This window comes from Branchiostoma belcheri, unplaced genomic scaffold, assembly GCF_001625305.1.
Source record: "Branchiostoma belcheri isolate BF01 breed outbred unplaced genomic scaffold, Haploidv18h27 scaffold523, whole genome shotgun sequence".
In the NCBI taxonomy this organism is placed as follows: domain Eukaryota; kingdom Metazoa; phylum Chordata; class Leptocardii; order Amphioxiformes; family Branchiostomatidae; genus Branchiostoma; species Branchiostoma belcheri.
Window position 1 is genome coordinate 1 of NW_017804158.1, and position 19630 is coordinate 19630.

At 44.1% G+C, this 19630-nt stretch overlaps 2 protein-coding genes across 2 annotated transcripts; both read left to right on the forward strand.

The window, feature by feature from the left end:
• The first annotated feature begins 1823 nt into the window (after positions 1-1823).
• On the forward strand, positions 1824-18099 carry LOC109480844. The gene is made up of 22 exons (XM_019783166.1): positions 1824-2048; positions 2428-2493; positions 3147-3256; positions 3863-3950; positions 4479-4719; positions 5032-5193; positions 5431-5898; positions 6234-6295; positions 6380-6527; positions 6682-6879; positions 7132-7187; positions 7409-7559; positions 7761-7925; positions 8039-8103; positions 8305-8468; positions 8599-8758; positions 9068-9293; positions 9496-9690; positions 9928-10101; positions 10665-10835; positions 15649-15891; positions 17678-18099. Exons 1-22 carry the CDS (start codon positions 1824-1826, stop codon positions 18097-18099), a joined length of 3960 nt encoding a protein of 1319 aa, XP_019638725.1.
• Positions 12206-12927, forward strand: LOC109480848 (collectin-10-like). The gene has a single exon (XM_019783168.1). It carries the CDS (start codon positions 12264-12266, stop codon positions 12738-12740), a length of 477 nt encoding a protein of 158 aa, XP_019638727.1. The 5' UTR covers positions 12206-12263; the 3' UTR covers positions 12741-12927.
• Positions 18100-19630: the final 1531 nt, after the last annotated feature.

Consider the following 19630-nt stretch of genomic DNA (forward strand, 5'->3'; position numbering starts at 1 on the left):
TTGGACACATGCACAGGTCTGATAACTTTGAGTATATTCATTACCTTCGCCAAGAAGGTTACGTTTTCGTAGGCGTTCGTGTATATATATATATATATATATATATATATATATATATATATATATATATATATATGTGTGTGTGTGTGTGTGTGTGTGTGTGTGTGTGTGTGTGTGTGTGTGTATGAATGAATGAATGAATGAATGAATGAGACTTTATACAGTGTGTATGTGTGTGTGTGTGCGTGTGTGCGCGTGTATGTATGTGTGTGTACGTATGTGTGTGTGTGTGTGTGTGCGTGTGTGCGTGTGTCCTTCCGTCTGTGGACACGATAACTTGAAAGGGCTTAAATGGATTGCATTGATACTTGCTAGGTGGGTAGGTCTTGATGAGACCTCAAAATGATTAGATTCTGGACCCCCATAGCGGCTTGTTATGGTACTGCAGCTGAACTTCCGATTTTGATATCTCATGATCTAGACATGCTAGGGTGACGAAATTTGGATGGTAAGTAGCTCTTGTGCTGGGGAAGAAGTGACGTGCGTTTGGGCCCCCTAGCGGCTTGCCCCATGCGTTCTAATATTAGTACCCAACAAAGCTTACAAATAGGACACCAGTTAATGCACTACTGACAAGACCCGCTAGGAGTCGCTATTAAGCTGACTTTGCCAGGCCTGGACTTGCGTCTACAATGAGGTAGTAATCGGTACACACGATCTGGTCCACAAAGTAAACGTTTCCGCTAGAGTCTTAAGCTTGTCATTTAGTCCTGGCTACCAGTCCTGGCAACCAACAAAACAGGATAATTAACAACAATTAATCTCTCTTGATATACATGTAAAGTGAGCCGAGACTCGCTGATATAGCCTGGAATCCAGTCTGATCGTGGTCGGGGCCGAAAGAGCTCTGTCCCGCCCGCCTCACATAGGTTTCCCGGTGTGTATTTCACGAGAGATTGATTAGCCCTCCTATCGTGTTGGGGGGAACAAAATCCCCAAGCATACTGTCTCTTATTAGCGTAACTCTCCTACCGGGACGGTCTGTTGCACTGGGCGGGGGAAGCTCTTAGAGCCCCCGAAGGCACAGCCTGCCCGAACACCCCAATACCCCCAATCACGTAAGACTGGATACCAGGCTACGCGGACACCGTGTACTATTTTTAGTCCGTAGCGCGAAGGTACATATAGTAGGGTAATAACCTATAAAGTCCAGCAGTTGTTTACAGCGTCATTATGAATACATCTGTCGGCCTACGGAAAAATTCATGGATTAAACTTCAACCAGGAAACGCAGAAGTTCGACCGGGTCACGTCCTTGCGCCTTATAAGCTCACAACAACCACACCTGCAGGCGGCAATTACAGGTGTACACAGGTGCGCAGCATAGGTGAGTTTTTCTCTGTCTAGTCTGGAAGTTTTAGCCAGGTTGGACATGTTGCGATTTCCTTTGTACAAAAGTCTGTTTTTTCGCCCCGTTGTTGACAGTTAACTACACCACCTGACGCTTTCTAAAGTTCAATATGTGTGCATGTATTTGTTTTGCACTTATTTGCTGTGTGCAATGTACTGGGTTGAGAGGCGAAAGGGCCAACCTAAACTCCAAGCAAATATTTTGGTGGTTGAAAGACAGCATCAAATTGAGAAGACAATATCATTGGCAGGGCAGTGTTCATTTGGCACACTGGCCAGACGATACAGGTACAAAACAGAAGAAAGCCTAAAAACCTCTAAAAAACGTCAAAAATAAACTGAAGCTTAAAACTCTGCTTGGAGAGCACGTATTTGCTTTGCATTCATTTGCGTTCATTTTGTCTCTCAGAGACATGTCGTCCTCGCCGGGCAGCCCCAAGCAGCTCCCCCGGGGCAGGTCGCCTCACGGCCCGACTAAAACAGCCTGGGCGACCCGGTGCGACCATTTGGGGCCACGGGGTGACTTAACCGGGCGGACCCGGAGCAGACGACGCAGACCTGAACACAAGACTAGCCGGCCAACGTCGGCGACAAGAGACAACGTTAATTCACCGGTTACAGCCCCAGGGGTTATAAAGGTTTGTAGATTTCTTCTGTGAAGTGGTCGAATGTACATGGCCTATTTTGACTCTTCCTTGAAACGACGAAAGTTATGATGGAAAGTATCGAATGGCCAGGTTGTCAGGCTAGCGGAGATCCACAGATCACAGGCTCGATTCCAGGCTAGATGCCGTTGGCCAGGTGTAATGATGATTAGTACCTGACTTCGGTTGGGGAGAATGCGATGGAAGAAGAGGGATGGGCTCCACCTTCCAATGCCATGTCCTTGACAACAACCCACTGCCCCTAAAAGACTATGGGGCTACCCTTTTTTGTAATAACTCCGTTAAGTATCTAATCATTGTCACTAATTACAATGATTATTATAACTTTATTCAATATTATTCTTATTCGCAGGTGTCCAAAAGCAGTGAAGCCAAGAGATCCTTCATGTGGGGAGACTTGGCAGTACAGGAAGAGCAAGTAAGAAATGTTCTTGTTGTGTTAACGTTGTTTGGGTGTGTTTGTCTGTCTGTATGTATGTATGCTTATCTTTGTAGGTATTTGACCGTTGTAGAGTGTTGAAGAGATTACCACAGATTGACCTCAAGGTCAAGTTGGAAGGAAGTGCTGATCAGACAAAAATCGGGAAGTTAAGTCCTGGCCCAGAATCTGCAGGAAGTGCCAACAGGAAGTAAAAAAAATTAAAGTTAGAAAAAAAGGAAGATGAGGCTCAGATGCGAAGGGCCAGCAGGACGTTTGGTCTGTAGGTCGGGTTCAGTGGGAAATGTAATTAATGCAGCAAAATACACAAAAAAAAACTAAATATTGAATAACACCGCAAAGGTTGTAAACTCGGGTTATGTTTACTATGTGCACAGTATGCGGCTTTACATTTGTAGTAAATAAAGGTCAATTGCAGTAGTTTCCTTTACAACCCTTTATTAAGTCCGGTATTACCTACTTGAGCTTCATTGACTACCATTGTAAAGTTCAGAAGTGTTTGTTAGAAAAAAAGGAAACATTACACAACTGTCCAGGTATCGGTAAATCTAAGTTTTCGTGCAGTGTAAGTGACAATACAAAGTGGCATTTTTATGACATTATGATCTATGTCAACGCTGTCTATGTCTTAGACGGACGTGACACTGGATGACTTCAGCAGTGAAAGTGAAGACGAGGACATTTCAAAAGAAGACATCACCACCAGAGACCCCACACCGCCTCATGACTTCACAGATGATCAGTAAGTCATTCAAACATTTATTTTGTTATAGTCACAGCATATGCAGGCAAACCGTGTAAAAACGCGATTCAGGAAAAACAGTTACCAATAACATTTATTAATGTTATTGGTACTATTACTTCGTGGATGCAGCAGTTTTCCCCGGAGATGCAGAGGTGGCACTCTTCACATTTATTAATGTTATTGGTTAGTGGTTATTACTGTTTTTTTATTATCATTGCATCTATAATTATTTATTGTATCCTAATTTTTTTTTTTTGTATGTGACTGTTGTGTTTTGTTGTGTAAAACAGGACCCCATTGAAAAGAAGTGCAATCACTTGATCGGCAACCCTGTATAAAAATTACGGAAAAAAGTACCAGTGTCGCTAAACAGGCGCAAAACGGCAGCAATGGGCCTGATCCTTACATTTGCTAGAAGATCAGTCACAGCTGCATGCATTAGTTGCAAGCATAACACGGCGGAACAACAATAATCATAGATGTCGACTTTGAACTGAACAAATACATTCAAGCGTTGTTACATTCCATCCCCGATAAGAGGTCACAAACAGTATATGAGGACGAAGAACGTTGTCAATATTTGCTCTATGGTCCTCTACCTAGGCCTGTTCAAAGGTGCATTGCTGTGGAAGAGAAGTTTGAAGAGTCACATTGTGGAGAAACCAAGGAGACTGTGTCAATGGAGTCAAAGGTGGGAAAAGTACGTGTTCTATTTCTTATTGCTGTACTGCCAATTGCCACCTGTATATACAATGTAGCACTTGTTGTATTGTAGATATAGGTGTAAATTAAGTTTGTGTCCTTTAAGTTTCTTCTAATACTGTGACTGTCTCATTCTGGCCAATGAGACTACTTTTCAGTAGTACCAATCATGCCAATAGTGACCACCTGGAACAGATTTTGTCGGTCTTATCACTGCACGAAAAGTTGGATTTACCAAAGGTTGTAAACTCAGGTTATGTTTACTATGTACACAGTATCTGGCTTTACAATGGTAGTAAATTAAGATCAAGTGCAGTAATTTCCTTTACAGCCCTTAATAAGTCCGGTATTACCTACTTGACCTTCATTTACTACCATTGTAAAGTTCAGACGTGTTTATTTAAAAAAAAATAAATATTGCAAAACTCTACTGACCCGGTAAATCTAAGTTATCGTGCAGTGTATGAGTGGTCCTCTTGGGCAATTTGCGAATGCATGTTGTATTTTTTTCTTAAAGAGCCCACTACAGAAGCTAAAAAGGCAGCCGAGCTGTGACTCCCTGTTCGGCGGGAAGCAGGTGAAGCCCGGCGCCGTGTGGAGGCCGTACGGCCCGCCGCTGTACGGGTACGGCTCCTCCCTGAACCCGCCGCCCAGGAAGCGGCCGGACACGCTGCTCATCCTCGCCGCCATCTTCTACTGCCTGGCCCTCCTGACAGCGGTGGTGTTCGTTGTACTCTTCAAGACCAACGTCATACCAGGTGAGTGACGTAACTATATCACTTGTCATACACTCAGGGCCTTCACCACTCCCTTACCAAGATTGGGACTGGGTTGGGGACCATTTTGTATTTTGTTTTTAACCGTTTTTTGTTGTAGATAAATTTACAGTATTGAGAAAGCTGTGGGTTATCAAGATGACTACATCAAGCGGTCTGGTCTTTGTGTGCACAGATAGAAAAGGTATTTTGGAAAGTGAACACGGAAGCTGTTTTTTAAGGCCATCTTTAATCATATTCTACGGTATTCCAGTCTACAACCTCTTAAATTTCTTATATCTTCTGGTTTGACAGTATACAAGACTGCGGAGCCGGTGCCTGTGTGGATGCAGCAGTTTTCCCCGGAGATGCAGAGGTGGTACCAGTTGGCGCTCCAGGCCGCCGGAGGGGACACATCAGCGATACTGCCGCCTGGATACGCGCAGCAACCGACCGTGCCACCGCTTGTGGAAGAGTGTGAGTCACTCTTTATTGTAGCCCACACGTACAAGTTTGTACCCCTGCTTTAGCAACGACACTCTCAAGCTTTGGTCTTTTTAGTCACTTTTAAGCCTAAATAACAACAAGCCTAAATAGCAAACCAGTAAAAGTTCGGCTTGAGCCAAAAGTCCAGCGCAGCGAAAGAGACATAATTTTTATGTCTCTTTTGCTGACAATTTTTATTTCTGAGGGTTTTTCTTTACCTCTCTCCAGTTTGCGGCAACACGTCACTTCCGTTATTACGTTACGGCGATTTCAACTGCACCAGCATCGCCTACTACAACATCCACGTGCGCATGTGCATCGCCAAGTGTGACGTGGGCTACCAGGCCGATGACGCGGGCCTGCTGTTCTGCAACCGCGGCCGATGGGCGCCGATCACGCCCGAAGTCGTGTCGACACTCGTCGGCGTCGGTCGGGCTGCCTACACGATGCCGAACACCGACCCTGGGTGGTTCGAACCCCTCGGCATCTCCGACCAAATCTACGCGGACGCGGCGCATGGCATTTTGGTGAAGATTAACGCCCCTCACCTTCCTATAGTCGAGACATATTTAGACATCATCTCAGAGGACAACATCATCGACTTCGACATGATGCGGCAGCTGTTGGAATGGATCGGCCCCATTCTTGAAGACATCGTGGCCCACCTGGACTTCCTGCAGCTTCTGTCTCGCCTAGGTAGGTTGAATCAAAACTATTCATATTTAGCTCTATGCCTGATCATTGGGTCAGGGTTAGGATCAGGCACGGTTCTGGATAGTCTACGTGTATCCAATAACGTAGTTGTCCCAGGCACGGTTCTGGATTATGCGTGGACTATGCAGAACCATGCCTGGGTATTGTTAAAGTTGTTCCGTTAAAGAAGGAACTTTTCTGTCTTGAATACACAAGACAAAGACGATACCATCTATACCATCAAGTTTACTCGTCACTATATGCATTCTATTCAATATTTGCCTACATACGTAAAACTATTATGGACGATCGTGTAATTTTTGAATGTTTGTTTACAGAGACGTTTGGGGCGACTAAACATCCGGAGTGCAGACTTGTGGACTGTGGAGGAGAGTACGAGGTACTAATTTCTAATATCTTATCTACCAGTCAATTAACTTTTAGTGTTTAGACAACATGAATAACGTCTTCCTCTTTATTAAAGAATTTAGCCCACGGGGAACTCAACAGCAACTCAACGACCTACCTGTCAGAAGCCCGAGTGGTCTGTGAGCGAGGCTACCTGCCCCGGCACCCTGTACTGACGTGCAACGCTACAGGACACTGGGACAAACCAGCACAGTGCGACCCAGGTAGGGTGTTATTCTAGTTTTCTGATGATTATTTATTAGGCTTGTAATTATTGATATTAGACCCTTTTTCCTCAACATCGAAACCCTTCCAATTCTGCTTTTCTATTTGGAACTTTTATCTTATTGTTTTCTATATGTGTTGGTCATCACTCAGTAACCTGCAGCCCACCAGTGGACCCCCCACATGGCTCGCACCTGTGCCAGGGTCACGTGTTCTCGGATCGCTGTGACGTCATCTGTGACGTAGGCTACCTACCGGAAACGGACCACGTCCTGAGCTGCAGCTGGACCGGAAACTGGACCGCCTTCCGCAGAGGGAACACGACAGAGATGGAAAATGCTGTGTTAGCAGGTGGGGAAAGATATACATCTATTGTCCACATGAGGAATATGGTATATGTCAGTATTGATAAAATTACAGAATGGATTGAATAACTTATAAAACGTAATTGTTCTTCAGTACAGATAAGGTACATGCTGCATAGGAAATTGATGTGTAGACTCGGGGGAGGTTGGCGGACAGTTTATGTTGCGGACAGTTTATGTTGACTCACATTTTTTACATGTTCTGCTAATTGACCTTGTACCCTCTTTGACTTTGCAGACGTTGTCATCCCACGGACTCTGGCTTGTGTCGTCGCTGACTGTGGAAACATCTCGGTAAGTCAACCATCAAACGCATGCCATATTCCCTGCATAGTATAATCTTCAAGTAGATACCAGAAGGGAAATGGAATAGCGACACAAAAAAGTTTAACTTATCAGAAAGATCCAAAAGAATCTTCTCTCTCGACATGGTTATTGGATGGACTGCATCTGCATGGAGATTACGTCAGACTAAAAGTCTAAGATTCACTCATGACCGCTTAATGTGTGAACAGATCCCAGCACACGGTGACGTCACCTGTACAGGTACGACGTACGGCGAGACGTGTCATCTCACCTGTCAGAAGGGCTACGAACGGCTGAGACAAGATAACTTTACCTGCGAATTTTACCAACTCTGGAGTGGGGAACCGGAGTGCATCCCAGGTGATAATAATACTTGTATTGCTGGGGAAATGGTACATTGAGATAATATTTTATGTGCATGTTCCTTCTAGATCTTAGCACCTTATTCCTTTCTTCCTAGACAAAATATGAACAAAGCATTCCAACAGATTTGAATGAAAAGCATTAATTTGAGACACTTTATGAAGATATTGACAATGTATCGATATGTATTCATCCCAGTGAGTTGCGGCTCCCCTCCTGAGTTCCCTAACACCGCCCTACAGTGTGCCAGCGGACACTCCTACGGGAACACCTGCGGAGTCACCTGTGCGGACGGGTACGAAGGAACGAACCACCGGAGCGTAGCTTGTCATAGCAGCGGCAACTGGAGCCTGCAGGAAGGAGGTGAGAGCGTATACTGCTTTGGCAGCGGCCTTTGCCCAAGAACAGCCCACATTAGCAAACTAAAGTGCTCATGCATTCTAATGTTTCTACTGTTGTTTCTTTGTGAACTGTAGCGCTCCAGTCAGTTGTTGGGGGACCAGATCTGTTCTGTCAGAAGAAGGACTGCGGCAACCTTACTGTACGTACCCTGAAGCTCACCAAAGCCGAAGCATAAATTTTGATAAAACCAAAATATTGATGTAATTTTTTTCGCTGTGGTCTTCACCTTCAACGAATTAGTAGCCTTAGGAATGATAACACGTTTGCAACATGCATTCTTGTTTAAGAATTGAATAACCTCGGTCAAAACTCTGATACATTTCGTGTTCGTAACACGCAGAGCCCTGCCAACGGCAGCCTAACGTGCAGCGGTACCAGGTACCAGGACTCCTGCCGCCTGACCTGTGAGCCCGGGTACAAAGTCGGCAATGAGCAGGACCTTCATCTCCACAGTCTACACAGCTTCACGTGCATGGCAACTGGACAATGGAACGACAAGCCTAGGTGAAGAAATTTTCTAACCTTTTAAGATGACTACATGTCTTTGGTCTCGCTCTTGTTTGTCGCATTTTTTCATACTGGGAGAACTTAATGCTGGAGATATCAATACAAACTTCGTTCAACTTTTCCCAAGATGCGTCCCATCCGACTACTGCCGGCTCGGCCTGCACGACTGCCACCCTGAGCACGGAATCTGCGACCTGACGGGCCACCAGACCTTCAGCTGCCGCTGCCGGGTCGGGACGGTCGGGGACGGGAGACGCTGTGAACGGACCCACTGTCCGCCTTTCCCGGTAAGTAAAATTCCTTCCCAATCTCTCAATGCCCTCCCCTCCTAAAATATGCAAAAATGTTTAACGGAAAGGGGTTTCAAGAGCAAAATATGCTGCAGAGAATATACCGAAGTGTTGAATCTTTAGATGAACAGAATCCTGTATAATCTTCTGCACTGCCAGATTTAAGTGCTAATTTAAGTGTTGCGTTTTGATTGAGAGGTAGCCTACTTGAATATATGGAGTCCACCAACTTGGCAGCTACACATGTGTGTAATTGATGACACAACCTGCAAGTACACCAAATAAGATATTGTTTCATTCTCACAGGTCGCTGAACCGGAGAACGGTTACTTCGGATGTTCTATCCCGGCATCCCCTGCAGCTGACTTCTGCCAATCACCTGACAGCACGGCGGCGGAGTACGAGGTCGTCTGTCTGCTCCACTGTAACCCTGGTTACGATAGGCTGATCTATGCCGAGTACTCCTGTGGTCATGACGGCAACTGGACCATTCCTTTCGACATAAACACCAACGGGACCATACCGTGCTTAGGTAAGTCCAAAAATCTTACTCAACATGTACTGTAGGTACAGCTGAACATCTCATGTCCTGCATATAGTATTCAGGTTTGGACATTTGCTCTGATTTTGAAATTGAAACAGTTAGCAAGTTGAAAAAATACTGATTATATAGAATACCAAGTCATTGGTATCATTGATTGCAATTCCCGTTTTAAATCTGGTCTACATTTCAGCCGTGAAATGCCCGAACATATCGAGTCCCCTACACGGTACAATGACGTCCTGCGACAGCGGCTACTATTTCCGGTATCCTGAGGTCTGCAACTTTGCCTGCGACCGAGGCTACGAGCTCACGACTCCCACAAGCAGCCGCGTGAGACGCTGTCAGACTGATGCAACCTGGTCTGGAAACGACGCCGTGTGCATCGGTATGCACTACGTTGTCAAGTTTTTAGATAAACTAACAAAACTATACTTGTCATGGAGCAAGCAGTACTGACTATTTCTACGGTTTTGCAGAGTAGCTGTTTACTGGTCAAAATGTCTTTCATATGTGACATTCGACTCGTCTACGATGTCTATGATGAGGTTTCGTCATCATTGTTGACGGGGACCTGCAAAAACACAAGCATTCCTAGTGGTTAACAACGCATTCCCAACTCCAGGTGTGCAATGCCCGGACCCCACTCCAACCAATGGAATAGCGACCTGTAACAGAGGCTCCTCCTTCCGCTACCCCGAGACTTGCACCTTCAGATGTAACAATGGCTACCGGCTGTCCGGCAGCACCAGGCGAACCTGCCAGGCGAATCGCAGGTGGTCCGGGAGCTCAACCACATGTACCGGTAATCACATAGGGTGGCTTTGTTAATACATGTATTTAGTTTTTTTAGATTTCTAGTTTTAGATGACCACACGAAAGTCCCAGTAATTTTTGTTGAATCAATTAGCCATCTACATAAGCTATTCTGCACATACCACACACACTCATATGATCACTGAGTGACACACTCAAAAGCAAAGTAGTCTTGCTGAAGAAGATGAAGAAAACTACTTATAGCATTTTCCACGTGATTAGTTTGCACACGTCTCACATGATTGTTTTGCACACGTCCTACAGCGTCAGCCATGTTGGTAGTTTAGTCACGTGAGTGCAAATTTGCTCCTCTCACCTGGAAGTGATATGGTGCAACACTGAAGAAAAATTACTTATATCAATGGCATGGGTAAAATACATGTACATGTTACATGTATACAATACATGTATCTCTTACATGTATACAATACATGTAAGAGAAATATGTATCCTAAAAGGAATGTTTAATGTACAGCTTAATAAATTTCTGACCTAGTGCGAGTATATTGAAATTGGGACTAACTGTGGTACGTGTTTACATTTCAGTGGAGTGCCCGGCTCTTGACAACCCCGGGCACGGTAGGGTGGACTGTACAGACCGACTGGAGAACGACAGGTGCACCTTCAGCTGTAACGATGGTTACCACCTGCTGGGGTCATCTCAGGTCGTGTGCGGGTCGGACGGACAGTGGACAGGCACGATCCCTACCTGCGCAGGTACCTTTCTCCCTTATTTGAGAGATAGAACAATAAGGGAACTCTAGGCTAGGGCATGTATTTGTTAAGTAGAGGAAGATACATGTAGAATATAAGAGTATACTTGTAGGTCGTCATACCTTCTTTTACTCTACCATACATTTCATTACTCACTTCCTAACTCACTTACTCGTAATGCATGCTATCTTCTCTTTGACGTAACAGCTAAAAGTAAGCTAGCATTTCAGGAGGCCAATAATACACAGCTTAGCTGCAATTTTGACAGATGCCTGTTCTTCATCTATATTCTCTAGCTTGCGACAGCGCAGCTGACATCATCTTTTCGATCGACGTTTCCGGCAGCGTTTCGGACCCTTCCGATAGAGCAATGGTCATGGCCTTTATTAGAGATGTAATAGACTCCGTCACAATAGGGGGAAGTTACGCGAGAGTTGGGCTGATCAAATTTGAATATAGCATGGCCGAGACGTACATTTCTCTCACCGGCAGTAAGCCTACCTTGTTGTCTATGATCAGCACCATGTTCAACAGTCATGGCAGCCGAGTTCCCTCTGTCGCGGGTTTGTCCGTTATGCGTAACGAATTCTCCACTTCCGGGCGACCGGCAGCGAGGAAGATCGGGATCGTCCTCACAGACGGCGAAGACAGTTTCAGCGGAGATGTCGTATCGGACTCTGAAGCACTGAGAAACGATGGCACCACAATCTTTTGCGTTGGCATTGCAAATGCCCTGAGGCAAACCCTTGACAACATGGCTAGCAGGCCCGTTAACCAGCACGTGTTTGAGGCATCGTTTTCAAACCTGTTAACCATCGTGGACACAATCCGTCCTAAGGTTTGGTGTTAAAGGGGCATTGATTTTGGAAAAAAAGGTGTCACTAATACTAGAACAACTTTCTCGCTAAAACAATTCTACTGTACCATCATGCCAAATGCACCGACCAAATATGGTGTGATCAGCTTGCAGTTCATGTTGTGGCTAGCGCTGTTGAGTAGATCGTACAAAATCTGGTGACACCAGAATGACCCACATAATACTGATCAATACAATGCCCAATGGATGTTTAAACTCGCGACATTCATGTTATTAAACCAGAGTTACATCAACCATGCCTCTTGGTCAGATTGCAATGCACTTTATCACATTATGTATCATCATTACTATATCCATCGATCATAATCCCAATCCATCATCATCATCATCATCATCGCCGCTCACGTCTGTCGACGATGCGGGTCACCCCTTTTTTTTCTATCTCTCAGTTTGTCAGTCTTAGATACCCTGTACAAATCCCTGGATTCTAACGCTACTATAATAAATTCATAGGTGTATAGCCTAGCCGTAATATAACGTATGTTATTCCAAGATTGTAGTCCACTTACATGTACAATGTAGTTGGTGTGGATTTGACACAATAGCACATCGCAATGCATCGCAAATTCGACGTGACTGACAAGATGTCTGATTATCTGAACCATCCTCTCCCCGAAACAGTTTGTCCCAGTGGGTACACATACCGTCAGCCTAGCCAACTGTGCTATAAGGCGTACAACCTGGAGAGGGACTACAGCGGTGCTAGAGCAACCTGTTCTTCTGACGGCGGAACCCTCGCCATGCCCCGCGATGCCGCCACCAACACCTTCCTCATCAACCTGAAGAATGCCGTCGATAACAGCGCTTACTTCTGGTTCGGACTGACGGACATCAGCCAGGAAGGACGCTGGGTGTGGGAGGATGGCACTGCTCTTGGAGGTTTCAGTTCGTGGGAATCAGGACAACCTGACAATTCGGATAACGAGGACTGTGGGGAGTATCGTCCCGCAAATCACCGCTTCGCGAACAAATGGAACGATATGCCATGTTCCACCAGAAGGAAGTTCATTTGTCAAGAGGGGCAAACTTAACACCATGGCCTTTAAACTATCAGAACTGTGTGTAGTATGTTTTCGCTTCCTTCAGGAACAAATGGAGGGTCATTCTGTGTTCCTACTGTCGACGATAAACATGCACACGACACGGATAGTTTTGCTATATTTCATACCTGTGGTGATGGCATCTGGTTGCGCACAAGTATTTATGTTCGTGCCGTGATTGCAGAACTGAAATAAATTTTCACTTTAACCAGAAAGTTTGTTTTTATGTCATTCTTACAAAAATCCTACCTGGGGGGAGGGGGGCTTACATCACCCTACTATCTCTCAGCTCCAGATTTACAACTTATAAATCAAGAAGCTGGAATTCCAGAAATTTACCTGAAACTTTGAAGCTGCTTTTATGCACACTAGAAGACTCATTCTTGAGCTTGAACTTCCTCTTTCCTACATATCCAACATCATGCATGACCACCCAAAGCTTCTCTAATCATGTAGTCGACATACAAGCACGTACATACCCAGGTGCAGTACCGCAGAAAAGCGCAATTTTCGAACTTCACCTTCGTTTCCACAACCTCTACCCATACATCATCACTATCCATCCACAGCTTCTTTTATTGCCTCCTATAAAGTACAATTGTGTGTGTGTTAATGCATTTGCCGCGAAAGGACATCACTGATCACCTGAATCATACTCTTCTCCGAAATAGCCTGTCCAAGTGGGTACGCATACCATCAGGCTAGCCGACTTTGCTACAAGGCGTTCAACCAGGAGAGTGACTACGACAATGCTAGAGCAACCTGTACTTCTGAGGGCGGAATCCTCGCCATGCCCCGCGATGCCGTCACCAACACCTTCCTCATCGACCTGAAGAATGCCGTCGATGGAAACGCTGACTTTATTTTCGGACTAACCGACATCCAACAGGAAGGGCGATGGGTATGGGAAGACGATGTTGCTCTTGGGGGTTTCAGTTCGTGGGGCCCAGGACAACCTAGTAACCTGAGTAACGGGGACTGTGTGGAGTATGTTTCCGCGAATTACGTGGACGCTTCCTTCAGGAACAAGTGGAACGTCATTTCGTGCTCCTACTATCCCAATAACAAGTTCATTTGTCAGGTCGCGCCAACTTAGCACGTTAGTGTTCAAACGATAGCGTCAAACATTCCCTTCTTACAAAGGCATAGCCATGCTTTACGTTATAGTTCCGTGTCAGCTTTTGTGAAGAGTGTGGCTTCATGTCCAGTCGTTTACCAAACTCCATGGCTAGCAGCCCCGTCAACCACCACGGTGTCTCAACTTCATTCAATAATCTGCATACAATCTGCGACCTGCATTGTAGACTCTCTCTGTCCTTAGATTAGGTGTGAAAGGGACGGGTCTTAGATTTTAAGACGGTTTACTGTACTAAGTTCTATTTGTTACAAAGTTGACGTCAATGTCAGGAAATGTTGTGTTCTTGAGAGATATTAAATTACAAAAAATGAGGTCAATGTTAGAAAAGATTGAGACCTTGAGAAATACGCTAATTACATAAAATGAGGTCGATGTCAGAAAATGTTGTGACCTTGAGAGATTTATGCATGTGTCTTGTAACTGCAGTGCATCTTCTATCATTCTTATCGTCATCACCATATCTAACATCATTCCGGCATCCTTTGCGAATTCCAGCTCTCCTAATACCTTACTTTATTTAGTCACTGATACAATGTACAAATCCTGGATGATGTCATAGACTATATGCATGCAGCGTACCAGTAATATAACATTCTATGTTAGGTTGGCATATCGTAGTCAACTTAAATGTATGACATATAGTTTGTGTATACTTGCTGTATTTGCTACGATAGTACATCACATCACGACGTGATTGGAAAGGTGTCACTGATCATCTGAACCATCCTGTCCCCAAAATAGCTTGTCCCAGCGGGTACACATACCATCAGGCTAGCCGACTGTGCTACAAGGCGTACGACCTGGAGAGGGACTACAGCAATGCTAGAGCAAGCTGTTCTTCTGACGGCGGAACCCTCGCCATGCCCCGCGATGCCGCCACCAACAACTTCCTCATCGACCTGAAGAATGCCGTCGATAAAAACGCTTTCTTCCGGTTCGGACTGACCGACATCCGCCAGGAAGGACACTGGGTGTGGGAAGACGGTGTTGCTCTTGTAGGATTCAGCTCGTGGGGTTCGGGACAACCTGACAACGGATTTGATAACGAAAACTGTGCTGAGTATTTTTCCAACAATTACGTACACGTTACCGCCAGGAACAAGTGGAACGATATTTCGTGCACCGGCCACCCCTCTAGGAAGTTTGCTTTCATTTGTCAAGTCGCGCGAACTTAACAGTGATGGCATCTGGTTGCACACAAGTATTTATGTTCGTGCCGTGGTTGCAGAATGAAATAAATTTCCACTTTAACCAGAAAGTTTGTTTTTATGTCATTCTTAAAAAAATCCTGCCTGGGGGGAGGGGGGCTTACATCACTCTACTCCCTCTCAGCTCCAGAGTTTCTACAACTTATAAATCAAGAAGCTGGAATTTCAGAAAAAATTACCTCAAACTTTGAAGCTCCGCTGCTGTTATACACACTAGAAGACCCGTTATCGAACTTGAACTTCCTCTTAGCGACCCCTACACATCCAATAAACATCATGCATAACCACCCAAAGCTTCTCTAGATATGTAGTAGACATACAAGCAGACATACGTACATGCATACATACCCAGCTGCATTACCGTAGCAAAACGCCAGGTGAACACGATTTTCGAACTTAACCTTCCTTTCCACAACCTTTACACTTACAACATCACTATCCATCCACAGCTTCTTTTATTGCCTCCTATAAAGTACAATAGTGGGTGTGTGTTAATACATTTGCCGCGAAAGCACATCACTGATTATCTGAACCATACTCTTCTCCGAAACAGCTTGTCCCAGTGGGTACGTATACCATCAGACTAACCGACTTTGCTACAAGGCGTACGACCTGGAGAGAGACTACAACGGCGCTAAGGCAACCTGTATATCTGACGGCGGAACCCTCGCCATGCCCCGCGATGCCGTCACCAACGACTTCCTCATCAACCTGAAGAATGCCGTCGATGAAGACGGTTTCTTTTACTTCGGACTGACGGACATCCAACAGGAGGGAAGATGGGTGTGGGAAGACGGTACTGCTCTTGGAGGGTTCCATCCGTGGGGTATAAGACAACCCAGCAACTCTTGGGGTAACCAGGACTGTGGGGAGTATACTTCCGCGAATTGGTGGGAAGCTGTCGCCAGGAACATGTGGAACGATATTGCGTGTTCCTATAATAGGAATTTCATTTGTCAGGTCCCACCAACCTAACACCATGGCCTTCAAACTATGGCTTCAATATTATGGCTTTAATCTTTTTCTTCTTTAAGTACCACGCTTTTAAGTTCAAATGTCGTGGGCCTTTATGAAGCCTGTATCGTCTTGTCCAGGGCACTTTCCGAGCACTGAACCTATTAAAAGCTTATAACCTCTCCTTCAAGGCGTGAGTAATTATACAACGTATACCCCTACATGTCCGTTGAACTACAAAGATGGTGGCTTGTGTTTTTTGTGTGTTTTCGAAGTTTGCCACTTGTGAGTGAAGCAATAGGTAGTGTTATCTGTTTTCTTGTTTGAAGGACGCGTGATAAGCAAAAAAATAAATAAATTAAAAGATACGCATGTATTCGACATGAATAGTTTTGCTATTTTTGCGTGTAGTTATGTTATCTGATTGTACGTAATTATTTGTGTTTGTGTTGTGGTTGCAGAACTGTAATAATTTTTTTTACTTTAACCGGAACATTTTTCTTTGTATCATCCCAGCACCAAGATGTTTCTACTACTCATGAATCACGAACCTGGCACTTCCAAGAAATTACCCGAAACTTTGAAGCTCCACTGCTGTTATACACCCTAGAAGACTCTTTCTCGAACTTGAACTTCCTCTTTCCGACCCCAACACATCCAATAAACATCATGCATAACCACTCAAAGCCTCTCTAATCATGTAGTCGACATACAAACACGTACATACCCAGCTGCAGTACCGCAGAAAAGCGCAATTTTCGAACTTCACCTTCGTTTCCACAACTTTTCACATACATCATTACCATCCAATCCACAGCTTATTTTATTACCTCCTATAAAGTACAATCAGCATGTCCGTTGAACTGCATACATGGTGGCTTGTGTTTTTTGTGTGTTTTCGAAGTTTGCCACTTGTGAGTGAAGCAATAGGCAGTGTTGTCTGTTTTCTTGTTTGAAGGACGCGTGTTAAGCAAAAATCAGAATATATGCATGCATACGACACGAATAGTTTTGCTATTTTTGCGTGGAGTTATCTGATTGTACGTGATTATTTGTGTTTGTGTTGTGGTTGCAGAACTGTAATATTTTTTGCTTTAACCAGAACGTTTTTCTTTACATCATCCCAGCACCAAGAGCTTTCTACTACTTATTAATCACGAAGCTGGAATTCCAGAAAATTTTACCCGAAAGCTGCTGTTATGCACACTAGAAGACCCCTTCTCCAACTTGAACTTCCTCTTTGCGACCCCTACACATCCAATAAACACCATGCATAACCACCCAAAGCTTCTCTAGATATGTAGTCGACATACACAAACATACATACATACATACATACATACATACATACATACATACATACAAATCCAGCTGCAGTATCGCAGGAAGGCGCCAGGTGAACGTAATTTTTGAACGTCACCTTCGTTTCCACATCCTCTACACATACATAATCACCATCCATCCACAGCTTCTTTTATTGCCTCCTACAATGTACAATAGTCTCTCTCTCTCTCTCTCTCTCTCTCTCTCTCTGTGTGTGTGTGTGTGTGTGTGTGTGTGTGTGTGTTAATGCATTTGCTATGAAAGCACATCACTTATTATGTGAACCATACTCTTCCCCAAAACAGCTTGTCCCAGTGGGTACACATACCGTCAGACTAACCGACTGTGCTACAAAGCCTTCAACCGATCAAGTAACTACGACGATGCTAAAGCAACCTGTACATTTTACGGCGGAACCCTCGCCATGCCCCGCAATGCCTCCACCGACAACTTCCTCATCAACCTAAAGAATGCCGTCGATAGAAACACTGCCTTTTTCTTCGGACTGACTCGTATCCGCCTAGAGAGAAGATGGGTGTGGGAAGATGGTACTACTCTTGGAAGTTTCAGTCCTTGGGGTCCAAGAGAACCCAGTGACTCCGGAGGTAACCAGGACTGTGTGGAGTATGTTTCTGCAAATTGGCCGGAAGCTGCCCTCAGGGACACGTGGAACGATATGGCGTGTGCCACCCCAAGGAAGTTCATTTGTCAGGTCCCACTAACCTAACACCATGGCCTTCAAACTATGGCGTCAAACATTTCCTTCTATCAGTGCCATGATTTTAAGTTGAATGGCCATGTCCTGTTATAAAGCTTACATCGTCTTGTACAAGGCACCTTCCAAGCACTGGACTTAGTAAAGCTGCTTAACTGCAAATACATACAACGTATAGTTTGCATGTTTGTTTAACTGTATAACTGCAACTTATAGTTTGTATTGTCATGCCCTGTTATAAAGCTTGTATCGTCTTGTACAAGGCACCTTCCAAGCACTGGACTTAGTAAAGGTTCATAACCTCTGACTCACAACGTTAGATACCTATAGTTTGCATATCTAACTGCATAACTGCAACTTATAGTCTGCATGTCTAACTGCATAACTGCAACTTATAGTTTGCATGTCTAACTGCATAACTGCAACTTATAGTTTGCATGTCTAACTGCAAAACTGCAACTTATAGTTTGCATGTCTGTTTAACTGCAAAACTGCAACTTATAGTTTGCATGTCTGTTTAACTGCAAAACAGCAACTTATAGTTTGCACAAAACAGCAACTTATAGTTTGCATGTCTGTTTACTGCAAAACTGCAACTTATAGTTTGCATGTCTATTTAACTGCTAAACTGCAACTTATAGTTTGCATGTCTGTTTAACTACAAAACTGCAACTTATAGTTTGCATGTCTAAGTACAAAACAGCAACTTATAGTTTGCACGTCTGTTTAACTGTAAAACTGCAACTTATAGTTTTACATGTCTGTTTAACTACAAAACTTCAACTTATAGTTTGGATGTCTGCATGTCTGTTTAACTACAAAACTGCAACGTATAGTTTGCATGTCTGTTTAACTGCATAACTGCATCTTATAGTTTGCATGTCTGTTTAACTATAAAATAGCAACTTATGTTTTGCTCGTCTGTTTAACTACAAAACTGCAACTTATAGTTTGCATGTCTGTTTAACTGGAAAACTGCAACTTATAGTTTGCATGTCTGTTTAACTGCAAAACAGCAACTTATAGTTTGCATGTCTAACTGCAAAACTGCAACTTATAGTTTTGCATGTCTGTTTTTTTTGTCTTTATTCGTGTTATCAAAGTTTGCCAATTGTGAGTGAAGCAATATAGGCAGTGTTGTCTGTTTTCTGGTTAGAAGGACGTGTGCAAAACAAACGATCTACATGTAGAGTAGTTTTGCTCTCTCTTGTATGGGTAATGGAATCTGTTTGTGCATGTGCATTCATGTCAGTGATCGTGCTGTGGTTGCCGAACTGAAATAAATTTCCGATTTAACCGAAACACTGTCCTTGTGCTTTATATTATTTTAGAACAACCTACCAGGGGGTCTTCCAAACTTGCAGCACTACTAAAAAATCATGAGAGAGAGATGGATGGATGGATAGATAATAACTGAAAACTAAATGTACGGGTGACGTGTGACTATGGACAGAATATACAATACGACACACTAAAAGGAAAACAATCATCAATCATCAACTTTATTGCTCAACAAGTGTAATTTGCGCAATGTATGGTGGAG